The sequence below is a fragment of the Hyperoodon ampullatus genome (assembly GCF_949752795.1).
Source record: "Hyperoodon ampullatus genome assembly, chromosome: 5".
Lineage (NCBI taxonomy): Eukaryota > Metazoa > Chordata > Mammalia > Artiodactyla > Ziphiidae > Hyperoodon > Hyperoodon ampullatus.
Genome location: NC_136918.1, coordinates 143,946,418 through 143,961,641, shown reverse-complemented (window position 1 = coordinate 143,961,641; position 15,224 = coordinate 143,946,418). Strand labels below are relative to the sequence as shown.

General features: G+C 58.9%; 1 protein-coding gene across 1 annotated transcript; it reads left to right on the top strand.

Annotated features, from left to right (window-relative positions):
• Positions 1 to 3,944: 3,944 nt before the first annotated feature.
• SIK1 (salt inducible kinase 1) lies at positions 3,945 to 12,806 on the top strand (the record flags this gene model as incomplete). The annotated part of the gene is made up of 13 exons (XM_079704405.1): positions 3,945 to 4,100; positions 4,582 to 4,698; positions 7,117 to 7,180; positions 7,330 to 7,491; positions 7,629 to 7,753; positions 7,848 to 7,971; positions 8,646 to 8,869; positions 9,105 to 9,254; positions 9,672 to 9,794; positions 9,914 to 10,130; positions 10,632 to 10,907; positions 11,600 to 11,831; positions 12,305 to 12,806. 13 exons carry the CDS (start codon positions 3,945 to 3,947, stop codon positions 12,687 to 12,689), a joined length of 2,355 nt encoding a protein of 784 aa, XP_079560531.1. The 3' UTR covers positions 12,690 to 12,806.
• Between the last annotated feature and the right edge of the window lie 2,418 nt (positions 12,807 to 15,224).

Sequence of the window (15,224 nt, the reverse complement as noted above, 5' to 3'; positions counted from 1 at the left end):
TCCCGCCTACTGGACCCCAGGCCAGGGGCCATAACTCCCAGACGCAGTGCACATGTGTCTGTAAGTGTGTCTGTGTCTCAAGCTCTACAGACGCAGCAGGCAGCAGAAGGGACCAGGGCCGCTCTTGAGGCCCATGGCTGCTGCTGGCGGCTGATCTTTTTCTCTGAGGCCTGCGATCATTGGGTTAATGCCTTCAATAAACCACACAAAACCAAGGGAAACAAAGCCAGGAGGACAGACAAGGGCCTTGAGTACCTAGGAGAAGGGTGTCAAGAAAGAAAAGTGCCCTGTCGTACTCTCGGTGACCAGGGGAAAGCCACCTGGAGAGGGATGCTGGTGTCCCCCCACCTTTAGTCCCGGAGGGGAGCAGGTTTAGGACACCCACCAGGGACAAGCTGGGCACACCTGTGAATGTTAAAGAGACCTGTTGATGGGGTCTGCAGGCTCAAGATCTAGAAACAGTAAGATGAATTCCAGAAACACTGCAGTTATAAGACAAGCTTAAGAAATTCCAAATGGAAAAGAAATCTGACTTACTGTTTCTCCCGAATCTGCAGTGGTATCTATATCTAGGTCTATGGTACCATTCTTGCAGACTTTGAGAGTATTTCTTCCACTAGGTTAGGTGGAGAATTCCTCAAGTCACTTTCTTACGTCTGTAGAAGCACACACTTAGTATTTTTTCCTCATATTGTGTACAAAGCATGGAAGACTAGAAACATGAAAATAAAGCAAGAATTCTGGAAGGAATTACAGCCTCCAGGGGCTGAGGAGACAAGCAACAACTAAAGGCCCTTGGAAACAGAGGCTCAGCAGCAGCAAATTCACAGGGGTGCCAGGAGGAACCCCACTGTGGGATGACAGCCCTTCTGAGGTCTGCCTTTTCCTCTGCCCTGCCTGCATTGTCCAAAGAGCAGGCTCGCCGCCCAGGGGCTGGGGAATGGCCACAGCCCGCGCAGGGCTGTTCAGATGGTGGGACCCTCAGGAAGGGCTGGGAGCGGGGTCAAATGAGCCTGGGTCCAGGGACCCTCTCTGGGGAGGCAGCTTCGGCTCTTTTGCCTGCAGTTTCTATTCAGCACCGACAAAATGTTTCCAAACAGCCAGCCAGGCGTTTGCAAACATCTACGACCTTTCCAAAGACTGGCTAGATCTGGGGCTGGGTGGGTGAGGGGTGGAGGAACCGGCTTGCTGGATGTCACCTGGATGAGCCTGAGAAAAGCTCTTAAGTCACAGAACGAGGGACAGCAGGTGAGCGCATTCAGGTCCCTAGTCTCTTCACTCTGCGTCTCATTCTCCTAGGAAGAGATTAGCGGGGTGCTGGGACCCCCCGAAGGAGAGGAAAGCAGTTGTAAACTACTCAGCTTGAAGGAAGTAAAAAATATTCCTCCAAAATCTCTATGGATAAACTTGGGACAGATAACGAAGGCACTTTTGAAAGACTAAAGAAAACTCTGGGACTCTTTATGTCCTTGAAAGGCCTTTCAGAACAAACTAAACCCACAAACAACTGCCCAGGGAGGGGGTGATGGGAACTATTTGCCCAGGCCTGCAATCGGTCACCGGGAGAAGGGCATCCCAGCTCCACGAGGCGCCCTAGCCAGGCAGCCTCCTGAGAAGGTGTCTAAGTTCTGTATCCATTTCACTTAACTCTTGCTCCTAGCCCCTCCTCTGAAGTGGCACTTTTATTTAACACAAGGTAAAAATGATTGCAGGCTAGACGCAGAATTTAAATCTCAAAAGTGCTGCCTTCCTAATATTTAAGAAATACCATTCTCCATACCCTCTGTCTTCTCTTCGAAAACATCTTCTTTTCTGGTGAGGCACAAAGGAACATGCAGTGAGCCGTGATGCCAGTGGAAACTGTCACCCTCTGCCTTTTTCATACCCTCCTCTCGAGCGGGGACCAGGCTGCGGGCACCTCGGTCCTGAGGGCACAGGTCCCCACCGCTCACGCCCCGGCAGCTCTGGGGAAACAGCATGGTGGACCCGGCAGCGGACAAAAGAAACGGAGGCCACGGGAACTGCAGTGTCCAGCCTCGCCAGGGGTGAGGTCCTCGCCCACTGCTGACCCCGCCTGTTGGCCCTCTTGGGAGGCGCTCCCCCTCCCCAAGGGACAGGGCACTTTCGTCATCCGGACGAGTCGAGTCAAAGGCCCGACCTTTATGAGGGTGCTGCTAACTGGGTTTCCCAATACTCTGGTCCCAAGAACCGGAAGGCCTTGCTGCGTGGGGTCCATTCCCACCTGGACCTAGACCTCCGGTCACCCCGGAAATCAGCCCACTGGGCCCTTCCTCCATCACCGTGAGGAACTCCACAGCAAATAGCTGCCTCCAGTCACCTGCTGGCTTCTGACCGCTGATGTGACCCCTCCCCCGGCCCGTCCTGGGTGGGGCGGGGCCAGGCCAGGCGGGAGGACCCAGAACTACCTGCGACCCAGCCTGGGGGCTCACAGCACTCGGGCCGTCCCCACGCCCCGCGCTGGCGTAGGTTACAGAGATGCTGGCCAGCTTTCCTGTGTGGACGTTTCTAACTTCCTAAACAATTGAGGCTCCTACGGAGCAACAGTAATCGAAGTGGGCTGCCCAGGTCCTCCATGTATGCAGCTGCCACGCTCCGGAGGGTCGCTGGTGGGTGGCAGCTCCCCTCTGGGCCTGGGTGGCCAATTTGGGGTGTGGGAGCTGGCCTGCTGTCACCTGCAGCCCGTATGGCCCATTCTGCGAGTCTGTGAGGTTTCCCAGGCCCCACCTGGTACTTCCCCTAATAGAGGTGCCAAGGCCGAGCACTTCCAACGGAAACTGGGGGACACAGGAAACCCGTACCCTGATAATGAGGAACCTGGAGTAGAAGGCTGAAGAGGACGCAGCCGCACCTGTGCTGCACTTCAGGGGGTTTCGGAACCGCGCTAGAACCAAGCCTGTTGCAGGGTGCGAGACGACGGGGACCTGGGCGAAAGCGGCCGTGCACGCGCGTGCAGGAGGGAGGGCTGCGCCCGGGGACGAAAGGGTTAAGCCGCCCGCAGCGCCCGCGGCGTCCGGTAGCGGGCGCGCGCCGGCGGGAACGCGGGCGCTGGCGGGCGAGCCTCGGGCGGCCGGCGTCCCTGACGTCACCACCCCGCGGTCGCCCTGGCGACGGCCTCATCAGCGCGCGCGTCAGAGCCGCCAGTCTCTTGGCAACGGCCCGATCTCGCGCTCTCCCTCCGCCTGGCGCTCGGCCGCGCGTCGCTCCGGCGTCAAAAGGACGTCAATGGGGATGTATCAATCCGGCGGCGGCGGCGTGGGCGGGGCCGGCGGCGTGGGGGCGTGGCGGGGGCGGGGCCGGGCGGACCGGGGCGGGACGGGAGGGCGGGGCTGGCGGCGCGTGCGGCCAGAGAGCCCGGCGCTCGGCTCAGAGCTGACATGCGGCGCGGCCCGGGCGGCAGGCGGCGGAGCAGCGGGTGGCCGGGCAGCGCGAGCGGCCGAGCGGGCGGCGGGGGCCGCGGAGCGAGCGGCGTCCCGACCTCGGCGCTCCGAGGGCGTCGGAGGTGAGGCGCGGGCAGGCGGCCGCTGTTGGGCTCGGGGCTGCGGGCTCCGCGGCCCCGCAGGTGCGCGCGCTGGGGTCGCGGGCTGGGGCGCCGCCGCCTGGCTCCGCTCTGTGGTGAGGCGAGCGGCGTGGGGGGGCGTGGGAGCGGGGGTCCGGGTTTCGGGACGGAGCCGAGGGCTAGCGGCGATCCACGCGCCCCGCAGGGCTTGGGACCGGGAGCCCGAGCCGAGCCGAGCGCGGGCGGCTGGCGTGGGAGCGGGGCGCACGCCCCGCGGGGCTCCCGGAATCCGGGGTCGCTGTGGCGCTGGTCGCCGGCGGGGGCGGGTGGCAGCGGGTCCGCGCGCCCGGCGGGCCGGGGGCCCTGGGCTCGGGCCGGCCGGCGCCGAGCTGAGCGCGCCCCCCGCCCGCAGGTGCGGCCCGGAGCCATGGTGATCATGTCGGAGTTGAGCGCGGCCCCCGCGGGCTCGGGCCAGGGACAGCAGAAACCTCTCCGGGTGGGCTTTTACGACATCGAGCGGACCCTGGGCAAGGGCAATTTCGCGGTGGTGAAGCTGGCCCGGCATCGAGTTACCAAAACGCAGGTGCGTGGGGCGGCGGGACCCCGGGGTGAACCCTCCGGGGGTGCACCCTCTGCGGGTGGACACCCCCCCTCCCCGGAGCAGGGGAAGCTGGTGGAATCCCTGCTTGTGGGGTCCTTCGTCCTAATGTCTAAACGCTGACAGTTTTTAGTTTGGAAAAGGAAAAAAATGCTTTATATTATGATTATGCATAATTTGTACAAATATTGGGGGACAGCATGGAGGATAATGAGCAAATAACCTAGGAGTGCAGCTGGAGCCCTGTAAAGTGAGCCTGCAGAGACGTAGGACATTTATTGATCTTTGACTTTTTAAGTAATATTAATGGTTACTTTCGTTATTTTCCTCCCTAACTTTTTGTGACCTTTGGGGACATAAAGTGTTTTAGAAATTAACCTACAGAAAATGAAATGTGTAAATTAGCTTAAATGAGAGGGGTTTTCTTTTTCAAACAAAATATCCTTTATCTATTAAATATTTGTAGGTTGCAATAAAAATAATCGACAAGACACGATTAGATTCAAGCAATTTGGAGAAAATATATCGTGAAGTTCAGATCATGAAGCTTCTGAATCATCCTCATATCATAAAGCTTTATCAGGTAAGGACTCAAGTTTGCCTTCCACTGTTACTTCTGGGAAAGTGTATCATTTTTTTTATTTTCAACAACTTAAGTCTCTGAAGGTTGTCCCTCTTTTGGGGCGTTTGTAGGAGTCGGGGTTGATTGTATAAGGTGAACAGATTGACTTTTGTAAGCTGTGCAGTTATTTTCTTGCTGTTGGATCTTAACTCAGATTTGCTTCATTAAAGTTTTGTTTGGTAGTGTTACTCATTCCAGTTTTGAATGTGTGGAGGTCGGTTGTTAAATTTACTATGAAAACAAACAACTAGATCTCTGCATTGCTGTAAGTCAACCATTTAGTGTGAAGGGACGAATCTGAGTGAAACTAGACTCTTCTGCCTTTGCAGATAATTATTAATCTTTAAAACCAGCTGCTCTTACCAGTTTTCGTAGACTTATCTGCGCAAAGGCTGCAGTGAGCATGTGTCTATCCCGTTTCAACCCTTCCATCAAAAACGGAGAGATGAGGTGCCTTTGCTGCGCTGTGAGCAGAAGGAACCTGCCATCTAATCTGCTTTAAGAACATGCCTCACCCTGTCGGTCTGTTGGTTTGCTTTGTGACTTTTTGTTCTTCCGTTGAAACTAATAAATTGTATCTTTGGAAACTAAGTGCTGATTTAATTGGGACAGCAAAGGAATCTCTTACTTAGCCAGGTGCTTCTGCAAAATGAACTCGGGTCTACTTGCAGAAGGATACGTTCTTTGCACATGTTTGATATTACTCCCAGTTGTGTTGGGTATAAGTTCCTTTTGACGATTCTCACGAAACCCTGTGGATCCGAGATGAATATGGGACGGTGTGGGGATGTGCGTGTGCCCTTGGCAAGGCGAAGCTGTACAGTGTGGCAGGGGAGAGGCCTGAGGTTGAAGTGACCCCCCGGGGAGGCTGCTGCCCTGGGTTACGGTGAAGGATGAGGTGGAGTCATGGGGCTCGTGTTCCTCTAATGACAGTTTACTCAGCATCGTTAAGTGCCGAGATCGAGTCACGTGCGCTCCAGTTCGTGTTTTGTTTCTGTTGTCATTTTTGAGTCAGGCCAAGATAAGATGTTTCCTCCATGGTCACTGATGTCAGTGCCTGAGCAATGTGCCCAGCCTGTTTCCACAGGAGTGGGCTGAAGCCTGTCTGTCTTTGACTTTGACAGCGGGGATGAGCCAGAGCTTCCCTCATCTTCCTGTCCTCCGCTGACCTGTGCAGGAGGAGCCCAGTGAGCCAGACGGTCGAGGTCTTTTCTGGGGGGGAATTTTCTCATCACTCCATGAGCTGCTTTAACTGTTTGGAGGCAGGGTTCAGTGGGTAGCAGCGGCTCTGGTTTTGACACTAGTGTCTAACTTCCATCCAGCTGGCCCGGTCCCCAGAACCTCCGCGAGACGCCTCAGCTCTTTCCTCGAGGTTTTTTTTTAAACTTCAAACACGTTGACTCTTAATTCTTCCTCCGTCTCTCTTTTAAACTGAGGAAAGGGCTAAACTTACAACATGTCACTCTAGCACACACGTCCAGGCCAAGGGTAGTTACAAGTGTAGCGAAACTGCATTGTGTTTGCTTTTCTTGTTAGATTTGTGGCTCAAGGCAGTTGTCTTTAAAGTGCCTTTTTAAAGGAAGAACTATATTTTGAACCCTGAAGAGATCTTTTTCTGTAAAGATGTATTCTCTCTGTCTCCCTCTGAAATATTTTAAAATACAGACATGAGTTTGTGTTACTCCTTTCAGTACCAAAGATTTGAATTTGACCTCGTTTCTTAATTAGTTATGTTTTAAAATCTTAAAATTTTTTTTCAATGTGAAATAAAATTCTCGGTCAGTAAACGAACCTTTAAGGTGTGCTTGACATTGGCTGTTGCTATTGACACACACGCCGAGGAGTTGGCTGTAGGGAGAGGAGTCTTTTGTAGCTTACCTGGCAAAGCCGGCCTCTCACAGCCTACGGTGTCAGGTCAGTAACGCAAGTGGGGCGGGGAATTTGTTATCTATTATTCAGCTCGTGCCGGCCCTGGCTTGGATAATCTGTTGCCTGCTAGGCTTCTAGAAGAAAGGCCCCACAGAATGCTTGCCATCTCTTTTACTGCTGGGGCCTGCAGAGCCTTCACTCTGGGTGAGGCAAAGTGAGTTAAAAATACCATAGAGGAGAGTTCCGATACAAGCAGATATTTTGGGGAAGGAGAGGTGTATCAGGATGGATAGGTTAGAGAGGAACTCACCTCTGATTTTCAAAAACCTTTTTCTGAATAGGGATCCCCTTTGTCTCTTTATTGCGGAAGATTTGCTTTTCTTTCCTTTTGTAAAATAACGAACATGCTCATTCTGAAGAAGTTAAAAATTTACTGGGGTTCAAGTAGATTATTTATACCGTTGGCATGTTCCCTTTATGTGGTTAAACGTTAGGTCTTTATTTTTTTAGGTTATGGAAACAAAGGATATGCTTTACATTGTCACCGAATTCGCAAAAAATGGAGAAATGTTTGGTAAGCCATGCTGATTCTTAGTATCTGTTGGAAGGCAATGTCCTGATGGCCCTCCGGTGTTGGGGTCTCCCCAGCGTCCTCTCGTTGTGCCCCAGGCGACGGCCGGGCCTTTGGATCTGGGGCTCCAGCTTCTTTCTGTCCTTCCTCAGATTACTTGACCTCCACCGGGCACCTGAGCGAGAGTGAAGCCCGCAAGAAGTTCTGGCAGATTCTGTCAGCTGTGGAGTACTGCCACAGCCATAACATCGTCCACCGGGACCTCAAGACCGAGAACCTGTTGCTGGATGGCAACATGGACATCAAGCTGGCAGGTGAGGGGCCCAGGAGTGCGCCCAGCAGGAGGGAGGTGCGTGCCGGCGAGGGGCCCCGTGCCGTATTGCACGAGCCTTTGAAACTGCGGCCCTGCCATTTGCACCGCAACTTCATCGCCTGTTTCCTTGTCTCTCAGATTTCGGGTTTGGGAATTTCTATAAGCCAGGAGAGCCTCTGTCCACGTGGTGTGGGAGCCCCCCGTACGCAGCCCCGGAGGTCTTCGAGGGGAAGGAGTACGAAGGCCCCCAGCTGGACATCTGGGTAGGAGCCACTGGTGCAGTGCCTGGGGGGTGCGGGTGCTCAGGGGGCACCGGTGCCGGGGCGCAGGCGCTGACTCAAGTCTGGTCCTCCTCAGAGCCTGGGCGTCGTGCTGTACGTCCTCGTCTGCGGGTCTCTTCCCTTCGACGGGCCTAGCCTGCCGGCCTTGCGGCAGCGGGTGCTGGAGGGCCGGTTCCGCATCCCCTTCTTCATGTCTCGAGGTAGGTGAGTGCCCGGCCTCCTGTGGGCGGGTGCGGTCACCAGCCTGCTGCCCGAGCTGTTCGGTAACCAGGATGAGACTTTGGGGGGAGGAGGAGGAATTTATTTCCTGAAATGCCTGCTTGACCGTCTTCTGAGTCTGCCATCAGGCCTGGGAGCCAGTCCCATGTCACCATGGGTTGTTTACTAGATGCCTGCGAGAGAATCCCAACCCACTGGCTGCTTTTTCTGTGCCCTACTTATAGGGCCAGCTGATGCCTATGCAGGCTGCTCCGAAGCTGGCTGGGGGCCCAGCGACAGCACTCGGGGTGCTGGCCCCATCCCCTGAGTCTCACCCCTCCCACACTGTGCTTTTCTCTTCCACTTTGGAAGGTGTTGGACAGCTGCTTCCTCACATGCTTGGTCACAGCAGGGTAGGGGAGTCTAGGTGGTGCTCGGTGTGCTGGACATTAGGACCACGTTCCCCAGGGAACCTGATCCCTCGACCCGTGGCCCTCCTTGGCGGCGGGTCTGTGACACCCAGGCCACCGCTCCCGGCCTCAGTGTTCTTTGGGATGGTCACTTGTCTGCTCGCCACGTGCAGGGGAGCCGTGTCCCCTGCAGAGACCCAGCTGGGCGGCGGGCACGCGCGTTCAGGAGGCCCTTGCGGGCTCAGTGTGCCTCCCTTGCCCCCCAGACTGCGAGACGCTGATCCGCCGCATGCTGGCAGTGGACCCCACCAAGCGCATCACCATCAGCCAGATCTGGCAGCACAGGTGGATGCAGGCCGACCCCGCCCTGCGGCAGCCGACCTGCCCGGTCTTCTCCTTGCTCGGCTACGCCTGCAGCCTGGGCAGCTATGACGAGCAGGCGCTGGGCATCATGCAGACGCTGGGCGTGGACCGGCAGAGGACCGTGGAGGTGCGCCGCCGGCCTGGCCTGCCGTGGGGAGGGTGCGCCTTCCCGGTCGGGGAGCGGGGGTGCTGAACGGGGGACGCAGGCGCTCGCCAGCCGGGTTAAAACGGGCGCGCGGCTGATCGCAGGGCGGCTCGCCCGCGGGGAAGGGTCTCCTCGGCCACCCCAGCACAGCGCGGGAGCGGGCTCTTCAGGGGGCTCGCCCGCCGGCCGCGCTCTGACCCCGCTTCTCTGCGCGCAGTCTCTGCAGAACAGCAGCTACAACCACTTCGCTGCCATTTATTACCTCCTCCTGGAGCGGCTGAGGGAGCTGCGGCTCGCCCAGCCGCCGGCCCGCGCCGGCCACGCCTGGCAACAGAGGCCCCGGAGCGCGGACCTCAGCGGATTTGAGGTGAGGGGCAGCGCCCTCGACACCCAGCCCCGTGTCTCTGCCCTGGACTGTGTCCCCAAGTTAGGAGTCCCCTGCTCGGACATGCCTGGGAGGGCACGCGGGCGGAGCCCCCAGGTCACCTACCCCCTGCCATTAGGCACTTGGTGGAGTGTCCCGTGTGGTGAAGCGGGGCAGGGGGGGTGCCAGCCACTCTGCTGGGGGTCAGGCCCCTGGTGCCACCACTCGGCCGATCCCCCTGGTCACCCCACACAGCGAGGCGCTGGAGGGGGCTACACACGTGTCCTGAGCCCACAGTTGGTGGCTGACGCCTGTTAACTCAGAGGGGAGCCAGCCTGGTCTGTTCCGCGACGCTGTGTTGCTGGCAGTCGTCCCTGCCTCTGTCCCTCACGGCCTCTGTCCTCATCTGCTGGCCCCCAGGTGCCTCAGGAAGGCCCCCCCGGTGACGCTTTCCGCTCCGCCCTGCTCTGCGCGCAGCCCCAGACCTTGGGACAGTCCGTCCTGCAGGCTGAGATGGACTGTGACCTCCACGGCTCACTGCAGGTGTGCGAGCGCCTCGCAGGCGGTGTCCGGGGTGGGCCCGCTTGGTTCCCAGCGGTGGTGACGCCCCGGGCCGGGCCTCACGGAGCGCTGGGGTCACCGGCCTGCGTGTGTCCCCACAGCCCTTGCTCTTCCCTGTGGACACCGGTTGCCGCGGGGTGTGCCGGCGGCGCTCAGTCTCCCCCAGCAGCCTGCTGGACACGGCCATCAGCGAGGAGGCCAGGCGGGGCCCGGGCCTGGACGAGGAGCAGGACGCACGGGGGCCCCCGCCCGGCAGCACCGGCCGGAGACACACGCTGGCTGAGGTCTCCACCTGCTTCTCCCCGCGCGTCCCTCCATGTAAGCATCCCCGTGGGTCAGGGACACGCCCGGCGGGTGGGCTGTGACGGGCAGCGTCTTCAGGTTTGCCATTCCTGAAGCGCCCGAGGCCACGTGGACCATGCTTAGACCTCGCCGGTGGCCCTTGAGTGGCAGGGACAGCGTGGGGTTTAGCTGCCCTCAGGGGCCAGCAAGGCAGGTCCTCGGCCCAGGCCCCTCTGTGTCCCGGGTCCAAACGCCACCTGTTGGCTGTAGCCGCGCCCCCAGCCCCGTGGTACTGGCCGTCGAGGCTCCCTGGACTCTGGGGGCGTCTGGCCGTCGCAGACTTCCTACCCCCAGAGTTGAGGCTAGGGGTGGGGAGGGTACAGCTGTCAGCCCCGTCAGTGCGCCACGGGCCATCTGAGGGCCGGGGAGACGCCGCAGCAGGCGCGAAGTTCCGGGGCCAGAGCACCTGGACTTGCTGCGAAGGGTGTCGGGCGTCCCCGGGTGCGCCTGGCCTCAGCAGCGCCTGCTGCTCTGCAGGTATCGTCGTCTCACCCTCCGCGGCCAGTCCTTCCGAAGGCACCAGCTCCGACAGCTGCCTGACCTCTGCGGGTGACGGCCTGGCTGGGCTCAGCGGACATCTGGTTGCTCAGGGGCTGCTGAACGCCTGCTCCCCGTTCAGACTGGCCTCACCACTCCTGGGGACCCAGTCCGCCACCCCTGTGCTGCAGGCGCAGGGGGCCCTGGGAGGAGCCACCCTGCTCCCCGTCAGCTTCCAGGAGGGCCGGAGGGCGTCAGACACCTCTCTCACTCAAGGTGACTTCCCCTTTCGCGCCCACTTCTGCCTTCCCCGGGAGACCCGTGTGCACCCCGGGGGGCATCACTTTGTCCTTAACGGCAGGTGGCATCCCCCTCTTCTAGCTGGTCCTGGTGGAGCAGCCATGCTCCCTGGGCAGGCCGAAGCTGCTGCCGGCTTCTAGACGCCCTGGCTTCTAGGACGGGCTCACACGGCCTCTAGTAGCTGGTCCTAAAAGCCCAAGAGATGCTTGGATGGCGGGCATCATCTCCTGGCTTGGAGGAGGATGGTCAGGGAGGCGCCCGCCACAAAGGCAGCCCATACTTGGCGGCCGGGCTCTCCTGGCACCTCCCAGGGCTTGTGGGGCCCCAGCCCCCTCCCGAGGCCCCTGCACTGCTCGCGCCCTCCTTCCACGAAGGATCCACTGTCTGCCCAGACGTGTGCTTCTTCAGGGCTGGAACTGCTGTCCCAAACCAAACCCCAAAAGAGACTGATGTCCCAGCCCCAGGAGAGGGGCTGTCATGAAGTGATGGGGTGACCAGAAGGCCCCTTGACCCTGTAGGAAGGCGTGTGGGTCCCCTCATCCCACCACGTTCACGCCACTTGGCCCCGCATACTCCTCCCCACTGTCTGGAAGCCCCAGCAAGCGATGGGTCGTCAGGCCAGTGCTGGTGGACGGGTCCGTATACCTGTTGACTTTGCCTGTCCCCAGGGCTGAAAGCCTTTCGGCAGCAGCTGAGGAAGAACGCGAGGACCAAAGGCTTTCTGGGGCTGAACAAGATCAAGGGGCTGGCTCGCCAGGTGTGCCAGCCCTCCTCCAGCCGGACCTCGAGGGGCGGCCTGAGCGCCTTCCAGCTGCCCGCACAGAGCCCGGGCCTGCACGGCGGCGGGGCCGGCGGCCGGGAGGGCAGGAGCCTGCTGGAGGAGGTGTTGCACCAGCAGAGGTAAGACGCCTGCTTGGCACTGGTGCTGGGGCCCGGGCAGGGCTCATGTGGCTTGGGATTTTCTGAGCGGCCTTACCCCCTGAGCCCCCGCTTCTGCACATAACCAGACAAGCGCCGCCCTGCCCAGGCTGGGGGAGATCTGTGCGCCTCCTTCCCAGTAGCTGGGGGGCGGGGGTGGGGAGCATCGGCCCTCAGTTGGGGAGGGAGGGGGCGGCGGGTAAGAATGTCACGTCTGGTTGGCATCTCTCAGCTGCTACGAAAGCAAGACGGGGAATGAAATGCCAGGAATTGCTCAGGGGATGAGTCACGCCCAGAGTGGCGTGTTCCGAGCAGCTCCAGCCCGTACTTCCACGGGGCGGGCCCTCCAGCCCTGGCGGGTGGAAACCCGATCGTGTGGGAGCCTGGCCGGGTGGCGGGGGCAGCCGCGCGCCGGCCATCACTGACCTGCCCTCCCTGTCCCTCGGCCTGGACAGGTTGCTCCAGTTACAGCACCACCCGGCGGCCCCACCCGGCTGCCAGCCGGCCGCGCAGCGCCCCCCAGCCCCCCTGGTCGTCGCCCCCTGCGATGGCACCCTCCTCGTGTCGGGACTGCAGAAGGAGCTGGGGCTGGGGCCCGGCCTGCTGCTGCCGCCCCCCCTGCTGCAGGCTGGGGGCTCCCCGGTGGCGTCGGCCGCCCAGCTCCTGGATGCCCACCTGCGCATTAGCAGCTCCACGGCCCCCGGCCCTGCCGCCGCGGCCCCCCGGCCACGCTTCGCCACGCTGTCCCCGAGCCTGGAGCCCACGGGGTTGCCCCAGGGGGACTGTGAGATGGAGGACCTGACCTCGGGCCCGCCGGGCACCTTCGTCTTGGTGCAGTGAGGGGCCCGGCCGGGCTGTGACTTCTCGAAGCAATAATATCAGAGTATGTGAAGATGTTTCCGGACTCAAAGCCAAGAACTTTTCAGCAGGAAAACAAGCAATACGTTTGGTGTTTTGGCTTTTTAGTTTATTTTTTGTTTGATTTTTTTTTTCTTTCCCCTTGCACTGAGCAACTGTAACTCCGAGTAGGGACTAGAAACTTTTTGAAGAAAAATAATAATCCAGGGGCCTGTCATTGGGGCGGGTGGACGGGAAGCGGGAGGAGGGCAGCGGGTGGAGCTGGCAGTGCTGTGGTCGGGGTCACGGGGCGGGGGTCGCCGATTGCCCCCAGGAAACCGTGGTGTGAGCCGTGCGTCCCCATTGCGTGTGTGTGCGCGTGCATGTGTTAGTGGGTTTTTTTAGTTCACAATTCTCCACTTCCTGGAACACTTACGCTTCACTTGAAAACTGTGAACTTTCTGCTTTACGTATCAGTTCTTGAAAAGCTCTAACGTCCAGCCCGAGAGAAGATAATCTATAAATTCTTGGAATTCTCTCCCCTGAAATCAGAGCCCAGAGGATAGTTTTTCTTATTTTAGAGGAGACGTTTTATAAACTGCTCGGGAGCTGGTTTTCCAGGATTCTTCGGAGGGGCTGCAAAGAGGAACCTGGGTGGGGTGGGGTGACCGCGAGGTGGGGGCTGTCCGCCCCCTGCCCCGGTCACTTGGCCTGGAGCCCCAGGGCACCTCCGAGGGAGCTGGGGAAGTCTCTTCCTCCTGCACCTCTTATTTCCGCTGCTAATTAAGTTTTTATGCATTTCATTATCAGGGTCCAAAAAGAACAACTGACTTGGGGTGGAGGGGGGATCGTGCAATATGGCGATTCTGTGATGCTGGGACGGACAGGGATGGGCCGCTTGCGGTCGGGGGACGGCCCACCTTGTCCAGGCCCTGCGCTTGGTGGGCCTTCGTTTTAGGAAAATGAAGTGAGGGGTCAGGTCAGTGCTGTTCAAGCTTTGTTCTTTTTTTAAAGCGAATACTGTACATGTATATACATAGGAGACAAACATACACTACTTATTTTTTATACTTTTTACTACGTTTTTGTGTTCCTGGTTTGAACTTCCCTCTCTGGTAACGTAACAAAGCTCTGGCACCAGGTCCGTATGGAGGCGGGGCCAGCAGGAAGCAGACCAGGCGCACGCTCACCTGGCAGGTGAACTCAGGTGGTGGCTTGGTCCGTCAGAGGCTGCTGGACTGAGCAGGAGGACCGTCCCTCCCCATCCCTGTGGCCAGTCAGCGCAGTCCCTTTACCAGCGCAGGTGCCTTCAGCTCGTGTCGGCTCTCACAGCCTGCAGTGTTAGGCCCAGGTGATGCCGAACCAGGAAGGTGGCACGTGTAGAAGCCAAAGATTGCCGGGTCCCCAGAGGCCGGGGAGGCGGCCCGGGTCTGTGCGTGTGGCTAGCTCCCGCCGGCCCCGCCGCCGCTGCTCTGTAGCTGTGTCCAGGAGTGGGACAAAGCACTGTCCTTGCACCTGGCTGCCAAGCAGTCACCAAAGCCTCCCGTGAGTGGGAAGGCTTGGGCCAGGAGAGCGCCGGAGGCCCCGGGGCGCCAGCCTGGGCCTCCACCTTCTGGAGGCACCGTCGACTCCCCCGAGGCCGCTTCCCTCCTTAACGCACCTGTTCTAACGCCACTGATCAAAGGCCTCAGAACCATGACAAGCACTTTACTCTCAGCGGTTTCCTCCCGTCACCATCAGACGTGTGTCGTGTTGTGTCCGGTGTTTGCGACACGTGTGCTGCGGGTTTCTCAGCAGCGCTGTCCCGCGGACTGGACGCGGCAGCCTGTCCCAAGGCACCACGCCATCCGATGAAGATGTACATAGTTTGGGTTTTTTACCATAATGGAATTAATTATTTTGTTTCTTATGTTCACATGAGAAATGTATGCCAAATGATTAGTGGATGTATGTTTTTTAATTTAATATTTAAATAAAACATTTGGGGAAGAAACCTTGACTCCTTCCCCGGCTTCTTCTCTGTGGGGGGCTCCTTCCTTCCGAGCCGCTTCCTCCAGGTTCGATGAGTTTCAGGTCTTGGAGAAGAGGGCCAAGCAGTGCCAGCTCCCACGCTCAGCCGAGCTGCAGGCCCAAGCCCTGACCCGCTAGGAGGGACGGGCGCTCGGTGGCCCCGGCTGGGGGGGGGCGGGGCGGGAGGCCCGCTGGCGCTCAGACCCCTTCCCAGGTGGCAGCTCTGCTAATCGCTGGATGTCTTGACACCCAGGTGTGTTTTCAGCTGGTTCCTCCCCTCCCAGGGCACCATTCACGCTTCACTCTTCACCCATAATGTTCTCTGAATCCACCCAGAAATCAGGGCTTTGGAAGAATCTCACAGCCAAACTAGTTCCTGGTCTTTTCAAGTTGGCATCACCACCTTCTAGCAATAGGGCAGATGGGGCTGCCAGGAGACCAAAGGGTTCTCTTCATTTTGATGCCTGGCAAATCTTTTTTGATTAAAAAATTCTTGAACCCTTTCATACGCATTCGGATGGTCGTTAT